We start from the raw sequence: 20,711 nt of genomic DNA, 5'->3' as shown, positions 1-20,711 counted from the left end.
TTTTTTTTCCCCTATATTAATGGTGTAACAGGTACATAGATATTAGAAATTCATTAATCAATTTCGAATTTTATAGAATTTATTTTCTATTTTTCTTATTCTTTTCCTCGTGGATTCGAGAAGTCCCTGTGTGGAGTCCAGTGAAGTTCTGTGGATTCGGAACAGTTGTCCCCTTGAGGAAGACGGTGCAGGACCTCACATCCTTCCCTGCGTCAGTTCTTTTCCTCAAAAGTGTTTGGCTGTGCTTGCTTGTTTGCTTACTTTGGCCATCACGATCTGAACTTGGACCTCAACCCATTGAGTGTGTTTTTCTGGGGTATTCTACCTCTCATCAGAGTTTCAAGTGTTACTGTCCTACAAATCAGAAAAGATATGTTTCAAATCATGTTACAAACACACACACATGGCCCACCCACAAGGAGGTTCCTACCTATGCTCCTGGAAAGGAATTAAAAGTTTTTGGCCACATCCTTTCGACCCCTTAAATATTTTCTTGGAAATGAGGTAGCAGGCTCAAAACGGGGGATAATTCTTATCCTGACAAAAATGTGCTGGTCTTCTTGGCCTTCTTAGTGCTTGTCCAGCTGATACACCTATGGAGCCCAATCACAAATTACATGACTGACAATTCGAGGGAATTGATAATCTAGGCATGTATTACCTTCTTGTGGTCATCCCATTTATCTCTGTATTACTTGTCGCAACATCACTTAGGCAGCTGGGATTGTGACTCAATTTATCCAAAACCTCGTTGTCATTATCCAAAAACATTGTTTGACACTTATGACATACATGCATTAGCTTGAGCAGGTACACCGTACTTGGTGTACCTGCTCAGCATGGTTAAGGAGTGTGTATATTGTTGTGTGGTACTATAAAGTACCATACCTTTATAAGATTTGATTGTGTCTTAGCTGATATCTTTAGGCTTATCTAATGTAACCATTTTGATTATAAACAAAGTATTAGGAAAGATATTTTTCCAAAAAAAAAAAAAAGAGTATTAGGAAAGATTTAATTCAGGATAACCTCCTTCCATGCTTGCTAAGATTTGATTTTTTCCTTTTTTTGGGTCATTCCCTCTGTATTTATACACCACAATATACTGAATAGAAACATATGAAGATTTTCTCATCGACAATTTTTTCATGGTATCAGAGCATCTGATCCGGAGCTACCTCCAAAGAGGAGAGGAATCAACAAGTCCTCTACCCTCTCTTTCCATCTAAACACATTCTCTCCTTCTATTTAATTTCTACAGTTTCCAAGTGAACATACATCTTTAAACCATTCTTAAGAAATGAAAAAAGAAAAAAGAGAAAAAGAAAAATAAAAAAGTGAAAAGGTCTGTGGGTTTTGATTCTCTTCTTCAAGGCCACTAGGAAAAGTACTAGTAAAGATAGCAAAAGACAGCTTTGTATTTCTGCTTTTTGTTTCACAAACAGTGTACTTTTGGCAGTTAGTAACTGTTCAGACTTATGATCTTCGTGTGTAGAAGGCCCTATCCCAAGTTAAAATTCAAATTCTGAAAGTTATCCATTCAGTTGTCACAAGTGCTGGTTGTTTGGAAGTATAGCCAGGAGTAGTATGATATGTTACAGTAGAGCTGATTGATATGCTGAGTGAGTATGAGAACCAGACACATCAGTAACCCATCATTCATGTAGCACACATGTAACTAAATCCAAACCGTTATTTGATACACAGTACACTACTTAAGTACGAGAACCATACACATACACTCAACCATTATACATGTGGCATACATGTAACTAAATCCAAACTGCCCAAACAGTGGACCCACTGTAGGTGGGGCATCTCCGAAAGCAGATCAATTAGATAACCATGAGTCCATGACTTTTGATTAGTGATCACTTGTCTATTGAATTCAGGTCACCGACTCTTTTTTGTTAACCGTCCATTAGATGTCCATCAATCAGCCAGTTAAGTTCATGCACTCAATGTAATTTTGGTCATGATCCATCTATATGGGTCCCAATATTTGGATACGTCAATTTGATGTCTATGTAACGCCAAACATTTGAAGCGGTGTATAGCATGTCATAGCTAGAAGTGTCACGATAAGTAAAAATAGAGAGATTTAATATGCTGCTCGAGTATGAGAATCGCACACATGCACTTAAACCATCATACATGTGGGATACTTGTAACTAAATCCAAATATATTACATATAAAGGATAGCTAGACATAGCATAATACATCATCATAAAATAACAGAGTTATTTGATATGCTGCTTGACTATGAAAACCTTACACATGCATTCAACCATCAAGCACATGGCATGCATTTAGCAAAATCCAAACCTTTATTTCATATGCTTCTTGAGTACCAGAACCAAGCAAATGAAATATGTGTAACTGAATCCAAGCCACCCAAAAGTGGAACTCAGTGTAAGTGGGTGCATCTCCGAAGTCGGAGTTGATTTGATGTGCTGCTTGACTAGGGCATAAGTGGAACTAGTGTTCGAAATATCGGTATCGTGTTACGTATTGCTGGGATACTGATACGTGTCGGTTATTGCATGGGATATATCAGTTGTATCGCTGATGTTGGAAACATGGGGAAACATTGGAAATTGGTCGAATTTTTCAATGAAATTTCAGTGATTGTTAAAAAAGACATCAATACACACTTACAAATCAAAATATTACAAAAAAGCAAGTGCACATAATAGGTTTTCTTTGTATGGGGTCCTATATGTTGTCTAACTGAATTGATGCAAGTATATTCAAATTTTATTCATATAATTTATAAATGTAAGAAGACGTGTGGAAACACAAGCAATACATTCAAAAGCAAAAGAAGAATCACTAAATCAGGTTACATACATGTTTGATTTTATGTTTGGACACAGAGATTGCAATCGATTTGTGAGAAATTGGGAAAATAAATTTTTTTTTTTTCAATTTTTCGCAACTAGGTCCTTTTCCAAATTTCAAAATCGAAGCTCCCAATTCATGATTTTTGATGTTAAACATGAAAAATAACGGATTTGTAACAATCTGACATCTATTTAACATGATTTACAGAAAAAAAAAGATCGAAAATAAAAAATGCTCACTGGATCGAACATGTGGGATATATCCCACTACTTGTGCGTTTCGTATCGCACAGGTGGGATACAAGAAATATCGTGGGATATATTGGCCAATATTTAAAACACTGGGTGGAACTCACTGTAGGTGGGTTCATATCTACAAAGTCAGATTTGATTTGATGATCATTACTTTTGATTTATGGTAATTTTGTTTGTTGAATTTGAAACATGGGCTATTTTTCGCTTAACCATATATCAGTGTTTTAAATAAGCTTACACCACAGAGTGTGTAGCTTACACTACTTAGTCTAGCGGTAGCCTTCGCACTATGTAACTCATGAAAATGGCTTAATCATGTGGCGCACAGTATGCACTATGTAGCATATGCTACACGTTATGTGGTGTGCGCTACCCACTCTAGTCTACTCTAAACACTTTGTAGTGTCCGCTATATGTTACTTTCCACTAAAACAGTAAAATCAATTAATTTTTCAATGATGTGTTATATTTTTTCATTTTCACTAATCTTAGTTAATGGTTTCAATGATTTTAGTGAAATGATATGAGCAACAATATTAAATCAGTTACATTGCTATTTCTTTTTATTTTTATCTTTGCTCCTTGCACTATTTTCCTACTATTTTTATTGAAAATTCAGAAGTAGTGTTACGCTACATGTACGTAGCTTGTGCTTCACGCTTTAGAGGGGCAAAGCTAAGCTACCTGCTATTTACTATTTAAAACACTCCTGTATATTAGCTGTCCATCAATCAGCCAGTCAGGATCATACATTCAATGCAATTTTGTGTTATGGCCCATCTATATGAGCCCAAGATTTGGATGAGTTAATTTGATGTGCATATATGCTCCATGTTCAATTGTTTTGTGCATCTACAAATCATTAGGGAGGGAGGGAGGGAATGCTGTACCCCAAGCATTTAGGGAGAACCTGAGCATTTAAGTTAGTATAGTACATATGCACAGCATAGCTAGAAGTTGCATGATGCGTCAACAGTTGAGTTATTTAGTATGCCGTTTGAGTAAAAGAGCTAAATGCATACACTCAACCATCGTGCGTGTGGCATATGTGTGACTAAATTCAAGCAGTTGTTTGATATGCTGCTTGAGTACGAGTCCATACACATGCCGGTAATCATTTTACGAATTGCATACATGTCCAAACCGCCCAAACAGTAGAACTCACTGTAGGTGGGGCATGTGCAAAATCAGATTGATTTGATGATCATGATTTTTTAATTAATGGTCATGTATGTCGAATTTGGACCACTGACTATTGTTCGTTTAACCATCCACCAGATATCCATCAATCTGCCAGTTAGGATCATACACTCAATTAAAAGTTATGGAAAATGACCCGACTATTTGGGGCCCAAGATTTGGATGGATTAATTTGATGTGCTTGCATCTCCGTTGTACAAATTTTTTTACCACGCATTGTGCATGTTTTTGTGCCTGTGTTCGTGTGTTTGAAGGTGTGGACGTGCATGTGTGATACATTATGGTATGAATCTTGCAAACTGTACTCTCGTAGAAAAAGAATGCCAGGCATGAAGAGTTACATGTTTGGAAGTTTGTGGTTTGTGCTAGTTTGCATTTTAAATTTAGAATGTTGAATTGCACGGAGTAGTTTTATGAAAATGCATTATTCAAAAAGTAAAAATATGAAAAAATTATTTTTGACTTTTCACGGTAGAATAGATTATGGTTTTGGGATATAACACTGCCAGGCACCCATGCCTGTTCAAAAAATTCTAGACATTTGATATTTCAGCCTGCACCATTTCATGCTCAGTAGAAGTGCTGATTGTTTGCTTTTTAAGTATTATAATTATTACTTTTTTGTGCCTTATGGTCCACTGACATTTCTATCTTTAAATTCTTTCAGGGATGGGGAATCACCACCAAATCCTTGTAAGTAATTCATTTTTCTGATTTTCCATTTCAGCACTTTCTGTTGGAGGGCTTCCAATTGACATCACAGATTTTCTGTAAACAGATAATGATCTATTAGGACATCATGCCATCTTTGCCGAACATATAGCAGCTTCGTCGGCTGCTGCTCATTCGTGCCCATATATTTCTTACTTCCAATCGATTCAACCGCTGCCCTCTGCAAATTCTTCTGAAAGTGTTGATGGCCCTTCTTTCCATCAACCCTGGAGTGGCCTCTCTGGGCCCAGTGACATCCCAAATTCACAGGCTTTTCCTGCCACCGATTTCCATTATCAAAATTGGGAGCAGCATTCTTCTCCATTTCCTCCAACTAGCAGCCGTACCGATGGTGCCGATCATTCTTCTTCTTCTGCAGTGCTGAGATCCACAAGGCCTGATTTGGATGGTCTGCTAAGAGCAGGCCCTTTTGTGCCTCCGTTTCTTCATGGGTAGGTGTTTGATATGTTTACCAGATAGAGAAATGTGATCGCTACTCAGGACTCCCCAGCCACATGCCAATGAGCATTCTAGATCCAGGTCATTTATCAGGCGTGCTTGTCTATTTGACTGTTGGCCCCAAAATCAGGCTGGCCTGGTCATAGGTGGGCCACACTTGTACAAAGAAAACGACAGGGAGTTGAGCAATTGCCTATTTTCAAAATATAGCCCCACTTCATGATTGGATCAGCCACAGACACAGGCACTTTGGTGCTCTCAGCTGTTTTACTGCCTTGATCTTGGACACGTCAAATTGGCTCACATGGGGAGGAATCAAAGATCCTAATCTCATGAGTAGCCATGGCAGGGCTCCGGCCGATGTGATTCTTTTTCTTAAGAGGAATCATCCAATAATGTAGACAGCACAATAAATTATAGCGTCTGGCACTCTGGCTAAACTGGGACTGCATGCTGTGTATGCCATCCAAGCAGGCCATCATATTCGCACCGTGTGGAACACTAGGTGATGGACACCCAGCATAGAAAACTGTCGGTAGCAAAGTGGGGTCAATGTGACATGCGCGCACCCTCCCATCCAACCCATCCATCAGGTGTGCCCCACTAGGCCCCCCCCCAAATGAAGGCACAACACATCAATTCATAGGTTTTTGGGTGGTTCTCCACTGGTGTGGCCCACTTGATGATTGGATTGGCCTGATTTTCAAGAATGTGGGGAGCACCTAATGGACTGTTTGGGTGACATACACAGCACACAGCACATGGGTCCCACTTTTGCTCAACTGCATATGGTCCTTGGATGTTTTTCTTAATAAATATCAAAGCACAACAAACAGTCGTCCCTCGACTTTCATTTTTAAGGTTCAAAACCATCGCCATGCACAGTTGTTTCTTGCTTTTGCATGTGCTGATTTACCAATCCAGTTGCACCTCACTGATTCTTCTGATTGCATGTTTCCAGATCTGCTTCAAGAGCTGGTGGCTCGGTCATCTCCTCAATGGTCCCACCACCCTATCTCGGCAACTCGCGGCCTCCTGCCCGCGTTCACGGTTTCCATTCATATCATCAACAACCCAATTTGTCAGGTGTGCGGGGGCCCATTTTCTCTGGCGGGAGAAGATCTGGAGGCCCAAGGGGCTTGGCTCCTGCAGGGCCAGCACCCTCGTCCTCCTCTGATCAGGCCGGCCTCTACTTCTTCCCTTCTTCCGGATCATCTGTTCCGAATCTACAAGAGGCAGACAACCACTTCTACGCATGGGAAAGAGACCGTTTTGCACCGTACCCGTTGGTCCCCGTGGACAGAGAGTCGAGCTTGTGGGGTCCATTCCATCAGGCCACCACCGGTGGATCAGATTCAATCAACAGGACGGGCTTCCGGCACAGGCATGGCTCCGAGAGGCCATTGTCGCATGGGCAGACAGAGACCTCTCCTTACCAGCATGACCTCCCTCGGACACATCCATTCATCTGAGGAGTTGCAGGGATTGAAACACAATCGAACATATGGAAATGTTGTATGCTCCAGAGCATGTAAATACTGATGACTCTCTATCATCCACTCAGGTGATCCCGATAAACTGGAACGATCTTTTGGTGGTCACATGGCCTATTTGGTGCCTCTGGCTTTTTCCTCTAATTTCCCTCCTCGAGGAACAAAATGCAATTCCCCTTTGGAATTGGAAAGAACAAAACTGGAAACAAATGATAAAAGGGGGAATGAAGCCGTGGCAGTTCTGGTGTTTGTTTGCTCTTTTGGAGCCTGACAATCTGATGCAATTCGATTGCTGGTTCCAGCTTTGCTTTATGCTTTTTCCATCGCCTTTCTTTTCCTCTTCTTCCTTCGTCGTCTTTAAAGCAGTGTTTTAAATAGTGGTAGTGTGGCCCCTGTGGCATGTAGTGTAAACAACCTGGCGTGAGACAGGCTACACGATACTTCTATTTTAAATTTAAAGAAGAAGAGAAAAAAGTTATTCAAAGCCAATCCTCAACAACTTTCTAAGCAAATGACTTTAATTAATGTCTAATTGATAATTAATGTCTAATTGAAACCACAAGTCACAAGTATGAAAAGAAATAAAAATTTCATCGGTTATGCTAAGTGCAATACAAGTGTCACCTTCGCCAACATTAGATATAAAGAAAACAAAAAATAAATAAATAAAACAATAAAAAATTATGTTGTAGTATATGCTATGTACATTACATTATATGTAGCTGGAATGTATGCTACGATCTCTACAAGGGATTTACACTATTTAGTAAACTACGTAGTGCTATGGCAATGCCTACGCTATGCTACAGCTACTCGGCGAGCAATATTTGAAACACTGGCTTAAAGTTTCAGAAATGAGAAAAAGAACATCCTCGGCCTCAGGAAGAAATGATCTAGTGGACTGTGTATGGGAAACTTCCGAAGTGCAGGCTCGCATAATGTAGGCTATTAAAACCAAGCTTCTCCAGTTGCTACGGCAGCAACTTGAATCGATGAGCCATGCATCTACTTATAAGAAAGCCCACTTTCACAGGTACAAGAGATGAAGGAGAATGAATCTGTGTGTGTGTGCATGTGTGTGCGTGTTTGTTTGTTTCCAGCTTATTTTAGTGCATGGTCCAAATATGAACCAGATACATTGAGAGAATTTCACCTGTGTTTTTCCAGGTTATTCTTTCATTCCCTTTTTATAGAGAATCCAAGGCAAGGTGAAATTGAGAGAATTTTACTTGTATAAGAGCATGATATGTTTACACTATATCGAAATAGAATCGAAGCGAGATTAGGTTGGATAACTCTTGAAACTAACCCTACAAACATGCCAAGGTAATAACGAACCAAACCAGTCCTTCGATTTATTTGTGGCTATCGAGGAGCCGTATGAAGCTGAGGTTTCATGTACGGTTTTGGAATAGCGGTATGAAGCTGAGGTCTCATGTACGGTTTTGGAATAGTGATGGGGATTGTTCGATGTAGTTGAAATAACTGAATTTTGGGCTGAATTTTGGGTTGTTCGGTCAAGTAATGGAAACTCAATAGAATTCATGACTGTCTCAACGGAATCTTTTCTTTCTTTTTTATTTTGATTGACTGAATATTCGAGAGCTAAGACCATTCCAATGCTCCTTTTAGCAGGATTGAATTCCCACCATTAAAAGCTGCTTAGGAGCTAAAAAAAGTTTTGGATCAAGCTGTTATTTATCCCTTCATCCGTATCTGTGATCTTATCAACAGATTGTATGGTAAATAAACATTACGGTGGACCTTGGGAAGTTTTTAATGGTGGGCGTTCCTTCAATGACCACTGTTTCGTGTGGTGTGGTCCACCTGAGATTTTTATCTGCTTCATTTTTAGGACCATACCCAAAAATAAGCAGAAAAAATGGATGTACGGCGTGGATATACAATGCAAACATCAAAGTGGCCCACTGTCAGGGTGGCATCCACCTGGCTGGATTGGGAGTTGCAGCTAATCCACGTTAAAAATATACGCCATCTATCCTGTTTATGAGTGTAGCTCTACCATATCTGGGTTCCTCTATTTCTACCATATCGTTTACCCTCCATCTTTTCCACAGTAATTAAAACAAAATCTGAAAAAAAAAAAAACAAAGAAAAAGGAAAAAAGAAAAAAGAAAAAATCTAAAGCTTCCCAAGTCATTGGACGCGGATTGGCTGGTGACACGACACCAGCTAGCTAGCTTTGCCATGATGTATGTGCTCTATCCATGCCGTACATCCACTTTGTCATCTCATTTTAGGACATGAGCCCGAAAATGAGGCAGATCTAAAGGTCAGGTGAACTACACCACATCAAACAGGGGGTACAATAATCTACACCGTTGAAGCCTTCCTAAGGCCCTAGTTATGTTTAAAGTTCAATCCTCTTTGTTTCCTATGGCGTGGTCCACTTGAGCTTTGGATTTTTTTCATTTTTTTAGCGTATGTCCTAAAATGAGCTGGCAAAATGAATGGACGGCAGCGTGGATAAAACACAAAACACATACATTATGGTGGGGGCACGGAGTTTTGAGAAGCTAGCGGCTGGTGTTGAGGTCATCAGCCAAACCGCATCCCAAGTCATTTAACACGTGGACCCCACTCTTAACACGCATTGGCCTAAAAATAAGCAACGGTTGATATCATGGTACATGAATCAGACAAGTATATCTTGTTGAGGTACGTGCCTACACCATCATAATACTATTCTTTAAAATAGTCCATTGAAGCATCGAAACTCATTGGTTACTCAACACCTGTTTTATATTTTAAGAAGAGTGGCTCTTTAGATAGCAAAGCTGTGTTCGTAGAGAGTTATTATCTATGGTAAAATCAGTCAGGAATGCCCTGCAGACAGCGGTGTACCTTGTAGCGAATGTCAACGATTCCGGTTTGTTTATCTGTAGCTCATTACCTTCGCCTATCCAAAGATATAGAATAGTACTTAATTAATTATTTGTTTTTTTTGATTTGATGAATGATTGCTAAAAAAGAATAAAATATAAAAAAATTAAAAGAGAAGTGAGAAGATAAAATAAGAGCTATGGTAGAGTTGATCGAGTGCCTTTAATCTAGTGTAGAAAAGCCCTGTTTCAGTTCGATGGGTGTCTCTTTCGGTTCGATCCAATCAGGGATAGATTCTTGATTTGCATGCTGTCTACTTTTACATGTTTTTGGTTTAATGATATATGTGAGTCGGTTCCTTTCGATTCAATTGAAGGTCTCATCGGTCCAATCAACAAAATACGCAAATATGGGTTTTATTTCCTAATCTTGTATGTGAGTGTATAAATACCTTTCTAATTACAATTAAGGTTTGTACAAACTAGAGATTCGTCTGTAGAGATGAGGGTTTTGGAGTCTATTATGAATTCTTGTAACATTCTTCTGATTATAGTTGTTTCATCTCTTATAATATTCTTTTGATTATAGTGAATTGATCATCACTTTGTGCTGTAGTTTTTTTCTTCATATGTTTTTTCATGTTAAATCTTGTGTGTTTTTTGTATTTGCTTAGATTTTTCATTCTCTATTGCTTATTTAAATCGATTTGAGGTTGCTTTTGCACCCAACAAGTGGTATAAGAGATTATTGATCCTAGACTAGTTGTGATTATGTTTCATGTTTCAAGAAATTTTATGCTGCGCATTTAAACCTGATTAAACGCAAATTAGTAAAAAAAATTCAGAATAAGTGATAACCAAGAAATTGGGAGTTGAGTATATGCACGACCCCTAATTTTCAGGGCGTTACATGCACTCATTGGGAAAGCCCATTGTCTGAAATTTATGAAGGAAGAGGATTGTGATGAACTTGATCAAAAGGCAATTATCACAATTCAATTATGCTTGGCTGATGAAGTCCTTTATAATGTCATCGATGATATGACTACCATGGGCTTATGGTCGAAGTTGGAGAGCATCTAAATAATGAAGCTGTTCACCAATCATATATATTTGAAGAGACAATTTTATACTCTGAAGATGGCTGATGGATTGGATTTCTCTGAGCATATTAATATCTTCAAAAAATTGTTTTGCAAATTCATAAGCGTAAAGGTGAAGATCGATGAAGAAAACAAAACCCTTATTTTATTGACATTTTTCCTAGAGTATTATGGGTATCTGGTTGATACTCTTTGCTATGATAGGATATCTTGGACGTCGACATTGTTATCTCAACCCTTTAGTCGAAGCAATTGAGAAAGAAGAGTGGAGACAAATGTGCTTTTACGGATGCATTGTTTGCTCGAGGAAGATTGTATGAGTGAGAGAAGGAAAAGTTGCGATCTAGATCCAAGTTGAAGTGCTAGAATTGTTAGAGGGTGGGACATATGAAGGACTATTAATATCCCAAAACTTAAAAGGAGGAGAAATTAAATGATTTACTAAAGGAAACCAATTTAGTGAAATTTAGTGAATGATTTGATGGTTGTGACACATTGTCAGTGTCAAATGTTATTCACTTCTATTAGAAGTAGATTTTAGATACGAGAGCATCATACCATATGTGTCATCATCGGAGTTGGTTCACCATACATAGCGATTATGATGGTGGCCTGATTCTTATAGGCAATGATCATGCCTATAAGATGGTTGTGATTGGTTCAGTTTCTATTAGGATGTTTAATGTGGTGGAGCATAGTCTTACTGATGTGAGACATGTTCTGAATTTAAATAAGAATTTGATTTCTCTATGAGCTTTATATACACTTGGGTGTAAATTCGCCGGTTATAAAGGTGTCTTGAAGGTTTCAAAAAGGGCACTCATAGTTATGAAAGCACAGGAAACGAAAATATTTACAAATTGATCTGGAATACCATATCGGGTGGAGCTGCAATGTTTGTAGTGGAGTCCACGTTGGCACGTTTATGGCATGCGTGCCTAGCGAGCGAGGTATGAAGGTACTTCTTGATTGTCATTTTATTCCTAGATTTAAAAGTTTTGATTTAGATTTATATGATCATTGCATATATTGGAAACAATCAATGTTATACTTTAAAATCGAGAAGCATGTTAGAAATGGTTGGCTGGACTATGTGCATTCGGATGCGTGGAGGCCGTCGCCTATTGTTTCTAGAGGAGAGTTGTCATTCTTTATTACATTTATTGACGATTTCTCTAAGAATGTTTATGTTTACTTTTTGAAGCGTAAATATGATGTTTTCACCACTTTTAAGATTTGGAAGGTAATGATTGAAAACCAAATATAACTGAAAGTGAAAATCTGAGGACATATAACGACGAAGAATTTACTTCAAGGGAATTTAATGAATATTATAAGAATAAGAAGATAGTGAGGTACAACACAGTGAGGCATACACCAGATCAAAATAGTGTGACAGAACATAAGAATCAGACTCTTTTGGAAAAGGTCCGGAGTATGTTATGTAATTATGGGTTGGGCAATGAGGTATGGGCTGAGGTCCTTGTTATTTGGTAAATCAATCTCCATCTATAACTATTCATTTTAAAATTCTAAAAGAAGTATAGAGTGGTTAAGTAGTTGATTACTCGGGCCTGCAGATATTTGATTATGACGCTTACTCTTATGTATCATCAATTAAGAGAGATAAGCAAAGGGCCGAACCATTCATAGATTTTCTCAGATCATCCTAAGATTTGATACAAAAAATGATGCAGTTCCAAGGATTATGTGGACCACAAATTGAGGATTAAATGTCCACCATTAAAAAGTTCTTGGGAGCTGGAGAAGTTTCGGATCAATATGATATATTTTTTTTTTCACTTCATCCGCGTCTACATGACCTTATGAATAGGTTGTATGGTAAAAAAAAAAAAATCACAGTGGCCCTTATAAAGGTTTCAACGGTGGTTGTCATTATCACTGTAGCTTCCTTTGATGTCATTACATCCCTCTATTTTTCAGGAGACACTAGAAGACAGAGATGCAGAGAAGTGGATGACAGTGATGTATGATGAGATAGACTTTATACAAAAATGAAACGTGAGAGATGGTTGAACTACTTGTTAGGTGGAAAGTTATCGGTTGCAAGTGAATTTACTATAAGAAATTGAATATGTAAAATGCTAGAATGGTAGTGAAGGGTTATGCTCAGAAGGAGGAGTCAACTTTAGTGAGATATTCAAGCAAGTGAGTGGTAAAGTATCCATCAAATTTATATTGACTTTGGTTGCCTAATACAATATGGAATTGGAATAGTTAGATGTGAAGTCTATGTTTATATATGGGGAACTAGAAGAGCAGATTTATATAAAGCAACATGAAGGGTTTAAGGGGTAGGGAAATGAGAGTTCAATTAGTAGGTTGAAGAGGTTGTTATACGGCTTGAAACAGTCACGTAGGCAGTGGTACACAAAATTTGATTCTCTCGTGTTGAGTCAACGGTTTATCAAAAATGAATTCAATCATTGTGTCTATTTTAGAGCACTGAATAATAGTGAATTCATGATTCTGGTGTTTTTTCTTAATGATATACTTATCGCTAGTCATAGCATGTCTGAAATCAATATATTGAAGGCTCGGTTATCCAGGATATTTGAGATGATAGATTTGGGGGCTGCAAAGAAGATTCTCGATATCGAAATACACAAAGACCAAAAAAGGAGCAGGTTATGGTTATCTTAGGAGGAATATCTTAAGAAGGTGTTAGTCAAGTTTGGATTGAAAAAATGAAAAATCGGTTAGTACTCCTTACGCTGCTCACTTTCGACTTTCTTAGGAGTTATGTCTTACGTTAGATGAAAAAAAGGGTATATATCTTGTGTGCCTTACTCGAACATGATTGCTAATCTTATGTATGTCATGGTTTATGTTAGATTAGATATTTCACATGCGGTTGATGTTGTGAGCAGATATATATTAAACCTTGGTAAACAACATTGAGAAGGAGTGAAATGGTTACTTTGGTACATATGGGGTATGATAGAGTACGTCTTGTCTTTCAAAATTTTGAGGAGAAACTTATAAGCAATGTGGATGCGGATCATGTATGGAATGTGGATAATAAAAGGTTGACTTCTGATTACTTGTTTGTGTTATTGGGTTGAGCTATCGGTTAAATGTTGAAGCTTTAGTTTGTGGTTGCACTTTCCATAACCGAAGCTGAATATATGATAGTGATGGATGCATTCAAGGAAGTTGTTTGATTGAAAGAGATGATGAATGAGTTGAGGCTTCAACAAGAAGTCATGCCTGTGCATTGTGAAATCGAGGGCGCAATCAATTTGTGAAGAACTCGGTATACCACTCCCAGACTAAACACATTGATATCGTCATCACCTTATTCAGCAGATGCTAGAGGAATGAAATGTCACTCTTGAGAAGATTCACACTAGCAATAATTCGACGGACATGCTTATGAAGGTTGTTCCTATAGAGAAGTTCATATTTTGCTCGACTTCTTTGGTCTTGGCAAAGAAGAAATGAAGACAGAGTGTGCACGAAAAAGTAATGATGACATTACTTTAAAGATAATTAGAGATGGTGATAATATCATGGAACAATGGAACTGGAGGATTAAAGCTATTGTAGAGATTATTGATCGAGCACTTTTAATCTGGAACAAAGATGCCTTGTGTCAGTTCGACTGGTGTCTCTTTTGGTTTAACCATATTAAGGGTGGATTCTCGGTTTGCATGTTGTCCACTTTTGCACGTCTATGGTTCGGCCGGATGGAAGTGAATTAGTTCCTTTCGGTCCAATCAAAGGTCCCATCGGTCCGACCAACGGAATGCACAAGTGCGGGTTTTATTTCCTTATCTTGTATGGGAGTGTATAAATAGCATCCTAATTGCGATTATGGTTTGTAGAAATTAGAGTGTTCGTCTGTAGAGACAAGGGTTTTGGAGCCTAGAACGAAATTTCAAGGGTTCTAAGGGAAAGTTAGGATTTTTATTGTAAGTTATTCCATTGCTTTTAACCTTCTTTTGATTATAATAGATTGATCGTCACTTTGTGCCGTGATTTTTTCCCACAAGAGATTTCTACGTTAAATTTCATGTATTTTCTATGTTTGTTTGGATCTTTCGTTCTCTATTGCTTATTTGATTTGATTTGATATTGCTTCTGCTCTTAACAAATGATGGTATAAAAGATTATTAATTCCAACATACCAACCCCTAAGGGCAAAGATTAGCTTTAGCATAATGACTTAGTTACCAGCTTGACCACCTCCATGACACTAATCTCACAGTTTGCAGATGACACTAATAATAACAAAGCTAGATAAAGATGACATTTGACATTTTAAAAATGTATTTAATATTTTTCTTAAAGACTTTGGTTTCCTAACCTTCTTGTATTAATAAGATTATAAGTTAAATTTTGGTATAATAAAAAGTGAATATTAGGTTAAACATATGATATAACAAAAAATAAATAAATGATTCCATGGTTTCTTTTCTTCATCTGCTTCTTTTAAGGTTTTCTAGGAAGATTGGGAAAGTTAATATTGTCCATAAAGAACATTAAATCGATTTTCGAGGCAGCAAAGGAAGAAGGCATTACGCTCTTCAATGTTCTGATTTCCTCTAAGGTTTTTCAAATATTACAAGCCAAACCAAACAATAGAATTATTGTTGGAATCCACAGTTTTTCGTATTTGCGTTTTACTTTCTCTGTATAAAACCTCAATCGATAAAAAATCGTATCACATAAGTATCCCCATTGAAAAGAAAATATATCACTAATGAAAGCTCCTCCTATACCCCCAAAGAATGAGATTTCCCTTTGCTGCCCATCACCTATCTTGTCCAATTGTAGCGTGTCCCTTCACTTGAAGAATTAGATTACTATCCTGTTTAATAGTCTAGAAATACTTAAGGATTTAAAAAGGCTATTGAAATCAGGTACGTTGACTTGTATCCCTCCACCGCTCCTATCAATGACACAAGCTATCCCATCTTCAATTTGATATTAACATAGATTAAGCACTGCCTGAGGGTGATTGATATGGGAATTCTCTAACTCAATATCTCCGTTGATTTAAGAAATTGTGAAAAGGAAAGAAAGATGGAAAGTAACACATGTGAGACATTCAACTCATGCTGCATATTGAAACATTGACACATATGAGGCAGTTAGAAATCATAGTGGCACATGTTGCACATGTACATTGACATGTGGGGTAATTGACCATGATGTCACACATATCGTACATGTGGCACATTGGCACATGTGTGATCCTCTAAGATGGCACACGTGGGACATTGTTAAATGTGGGCCCACTCCAATACATACACCAGGCAATATACTGCAATTCATATATCAAGTAATTATAACAACGATAATTTCGGGTCACTAAAACTAATGGTGCAGATTGCAATTTGTCTGGGTGACTCGTTGTATTGAACCAGATCAGGTCGAACTCAGTCCGAGTCAACTCAGGCGAGTTGGGTGGGAAAACCATGTTGGGCCATTGCTTGCTGGCTGGGCATCTCTATGTTCATTACCTTGCTTTCCTTGAGTAAATCAGCATTCCAATGGGCCGAGAGCTTGGGCCGTCTTGTTTGGGCCTTATCTTCAAAGTCCACATGATAAAGCCAATACCTCCTCGTATATCCGCTCAACAATTCAAAAACATCTAAGAATGACCACAAAAAGTATCCTTTGGTGTTTGATCCGTTCCTGCATGGGACCCACATTTTTGTATTAGATAATGTTTTCTTTTTAAGTGGACAAAAAAAAAAAAGTACCTGAGTTAGATGGGCCATACCTGATCGCGCTTGCGGTCGCATTAAGGAATCCAGTTACGTACTCGATCCTGGCCGTGTCGTTCAGAGTCTCATTAGATGGCCCACCAAAACCTGATAATGTGCATAGGCAGTAAGATCAACGGAGAAAAATCTCCCCGGTGGGCCAAGTTGGTGTCATCTAGACCGTTTATGTAGTGTGTTGGAAATTAGACAGGGTGGGCCTTTACCTTAATCAAATATGATCCTGGGCCCATCAGGTTTATTTCGGTAGGGAGGGCCCACCTTGGCGAAACATCAAGTGAGTTTTGTGAAGTGAAAATAGATTTACCATTTTCTTGGATATAGATTGGAGGATTGCCGTAGTCAGTTTTGAAGTATTCTAGCATGGCTTGCAGGCCTGATGGATTGATGGGCACGTTGAACGGCAAGATCTGTCTCCAGTTTTTGTTAGTAATCTCCAACGGCTGAAATTAAAACTAAAGTGACTAACGGTTTGGATCTTACCTGACCACTGGGCGTTTCGTCTTTGGACACTGCAAGACAGTATCAGCAGTTGATGAGAGTTGGGAACATCAATTAGCTTCTTCTCTTTGTTGAATCTTTCTCTGGGAATGATCACATATGGAAATATTTGAACTGTGTGGGGCCCTCCTGTGATTTTTAGTGGAATCCAAACCGTGAATCTGGTACACATCCTTTTTTTCGCCGTACATACCAAGAATCATCCGGATCCAAAATTCAGGTGGGACACACCACGGGAAGAAATGTTCAGTTACGTCTAATGCTTGTATATTCACTTGTTTTTGGTGGACATAAAGTCATGAAATGGCTTGAACTTAGTTGGGTCCCTTAATCATGGTGGGGCACACCTAATGAATGGGTTGGATGGCCCACCTGAGTTATGGATTTGGCTGGATTTTGGAGTCAAGTACTAACATGAGGAGCATCTAGTGGAACGGTTGGTTGTGACTCAAACATGATGGTGGGCCCCACAAGTAATTACCACGTATTCGAGGGTATGTGATCGTTCTCCAGCAGAAGGATTCCACGTAGGGTGTAAATGGGCCGGGCTCGGGCCTAAAAAATCATAGTTTGAATGTGGCCCGAAACAGCTCAAAATCCGGGCCGCGACTTACACCGGCCCGGCCTGGCCCATTGACAGCCCTAATTCCACGAGAACGACGAGAAATGCTATTTGCAGCAGTACATTGCACACACCAAACAAATACACTTCACAAGTGCCAATTCAACATGTGTGTGCAAGATCCGGTCCGTTCATCAAGCGGGCCACACCATGAATGTTCCTCCATTCAAAAGATCCAACTCCTTCACTCGTCGATGGGCTAGCTTCGATAAGGAATAACTGACGTTCCACATTCGACATGCATGTGTGGCCCAACTGAAGAGTGTGCTACACTGAATTTTAAGCTAGGAAACATTCATGATCGTGGCCCATGAAGATTAACATCCAATAGCACTCTTATGAGAACCGTACATCCGAATTTGACTAGCATGTCCGCGTAGTAGTCTCGAACGTTGTTCTTTGGGCCGTTGGAGTCGTCTTGTATGTAGAGCGTTAGGTAATGGTTTACACCCAGGAAGTCGATGGAGCCCTTCAACCGTTCCGATTCGGATTTGGTGAAAGATGGGATCCTTGATCCTACAATCTTCTTCATGACCTTTCGGATAGTCTCCGAACACCACCGGTCGGATAAACCTAGGGTCAGATGAACTTATCATAGAGATAACGGTGGCTGATGTGCACGCACGTACACAGACTGTTTTTAAGCATACATGTATATTTGTGGGCGCCGGATCCACTGCACGGACGCCCGTCCGGGCAAGGCTCTGTGGGGCCCACTGTGATGTAAGTGTTTTATCCACACCATTCATAGATTTTCTCAGATCATCCTAAGATTTGATACAAAAAATGATGCAGTTCCAAGGATTACCACAAATTGAGGATTAAACGTCCACCATTAAAAAGTTCCTGGGAGCTGGAGAAGTTTCGGATCAGTATGATATTTGTTTTTTCACTTCATCCACGCCTGCATGACCTTATGAATAGGTTGTATGGTAAAAAAAAATCACGGTGGCCCTTATAAAGGTTTCAACGGTGGGTGTCATTATCACTGCAGCTTCCTTTGATGTGGTCCACTGGAGATGTGGAACTGCCTAGTTTTAAGTATTCTATCTTAAAATGATATGAGAAAAGTGATTAACGGCATGGATAAAACACTTACATCACAGTGGGGCCCACGGAGCCTTGCCCAGACGAATTACTGTTTGGGCGAGGGTAGGACGCAATCCGCGTCCTCACTATTAGGGGTGCACATCGAACCGGTAGACCATGGAACTGGACCGGAACTGTTGGATCGGTCTGGTTTAGTCCGGTTCTAAACGGTACCAGTTCTGGTTCCAAAATTTCGAGAACCGTTTGATATGGATCGGTTCCGATTTAGGGCCATGTAGAACCGAATCGAACCCTGAACCTAACCGTTGATCTGAACTATGGCCCGAACCGTGGATCCGAACCGTGAACAATTAATAGAGAGAAAGTTGCATCAATAGATGGGTTTCAATGATTCATTATGCATATATAAACATTTGTCTCCACAGTAAAATATATGTGCACATGTACGTGTGTACTAAGGATGCTTGCTTGAGTAACTACAGATACAGGTGCATGTGAATGCGTGCAAAACATGTCCATGTAATGGCTGTTACAATTTCCTGTTCCTTTCAAAGATAACTATGGAGTTCTTTATGGATCATTGAGCAAGTAGAAAGAGAGGTCATGCATATGAAAGTCAAACATACATTTGATTTATCAAGCAGTCTTAAAATCCCAGAATTTGTGACTATTCACTCAAATCCTACTATTGCTCTGAATCCAGTAGAAGAAAATTCAAGAACCAGTCACCTGAAGTAGATTTAAGAGTAGTCACAATTGGAGAGTGATGGAGAACATTCCTTCTATATTGAAATGTTGCAGCCAATGGTATTAGGGGTGAGTTTGCTATGAACATTATCTAATTGGGCTAGATTTTTAAAAGCCCAAAACTGTGGAACTGATCTAAAACCGAACCGTTTTCCATGGTCCGGTTCCGGTTCCAAACATTGTAGAACTATCAGGAACGGTTCGGTTCCGGTTTCACCCCAGAACTAGACCAAACCGACCCATGTGCACCCCTACCCACGACACAACTTCTTAGGATAAGCTAAAAGTAAATTAATGTTACTTTTGTCTTTTCATAAGTGAGTCTACTCTCACCATGCCTTTTTTGTGTGTAGGTTTTTTTTTGGAGTCCCCATCAATCTCTAAGTTGATGCGGCTATCCTTGCTCAATATTTTATTATAACTTTAGCCCTAAAATTAGAGGGGCATTTAGAAGGTTAAAATAGGTCCCATGCATTAACTTCATTGATCAGTACCGTCCATAAGTTTTTCCATCTCATTTTATATCATTGGACAAACAACGAGGTAGATATGAGTGATAGGTGGGCCGCAGAAAGTCTTGTAGTGGATAAACTATGGACCATTAAATAGAATATAAATGGTGTGGAGCACTTGCTTATTTGATTTGCCTCATTTTTTCGGGCCGGCATAAAATAATATGTATATTCAAATGAACGGCATGGATCATCAATACAAGAAACGGTGGGCCACAATGCGGGGCCCACCTTGACGTGTGAGTAATAACTATTGAGACTCAACAGTTAGGTGGGACTGCAACCTTAAGTAAGAAGGTGCGACCCTTTTCGTGGGGCCCACCATGGTGTATGTATTCTGTATCCCTGATGTCCATACTTTTTTTTTTTCCATAAAATTTTAGAGTATTATCACAAAAGTGTAGCCAATCTAATTATCAAACAGACTATACCATAGGAAATAATGGTTATTGAACATACTACAATTAAAAACTTCTTAATGCATATGTAAATGTTTTTTGTTATCGTTAAGGTCACGTAAGCATGATTGATAAGGTCACATATGCATGGATGGAGGGAAAAAAACAAATATAAACTTTATCCACAACTTTTGTGGCACATTAATAGTCAATCACCACT

The 20,711-nt window shown here is 38.9% G+C and overlaps 1 protein-coding gene and 1 pseudogene across 1 annotated transcript in view; one reads left to right on the top strand and one right to left on the bottom strand.

Annotated features, from left to right (window-relative positions):
- LOC131231536 (E3 ubiquitin-protein ligase IPI1-like) overlaps window positions 1–7,274 on the top strand; it is a 32,227-nt gene extending 24,953 nt beyond the window's left edge. Inside the window, exons 4-6 of the mRNA XM_058227753.1 lie at window positions 4,967–4,992; window positions 5,078–5,462; window positions 6,431–7,274. Coding sequence (XP_058083736.1) covers window positions 4,967–4,992; window positions 5,078–5,462; window positions 6,431–6,941 — 922 coding nt within the window. The 3' untranslated portion in view covers window positions 6,942–7,274. The remainder of the gene's footprint in view (window positions 1–4,966; window positions 4,993–5,077; window positions 5,463–6,430) is intronic.
- An 8,880-nt stretch (window positions 7,275–16,154) lies between these two features.
- The window catches only part of LOC131231838 (uncharacterized), a 71,110-nt pseudogene continuing 66,553 nt past the window's right edge, over window positions 16,155–20,711 (bottom strand).

The sequence above is a fragment of the Magnolia sinica genome, chromosome 17, assembly GCF_029962835.1.
Source record: "Magnolia sinica isolate HGM2019 chromosome 17, MsV1, whole genome shotgun sequence".
NCBI lineage: Eukaryota > Viridiplantae > Streptophyta > Magnoliopsida > Magnoliales > Magnoliaceae > Magnolia > Magnolia sinica.
This window is presented reverse-complemented; position numbering and strand designations above follow the sequence as displayed.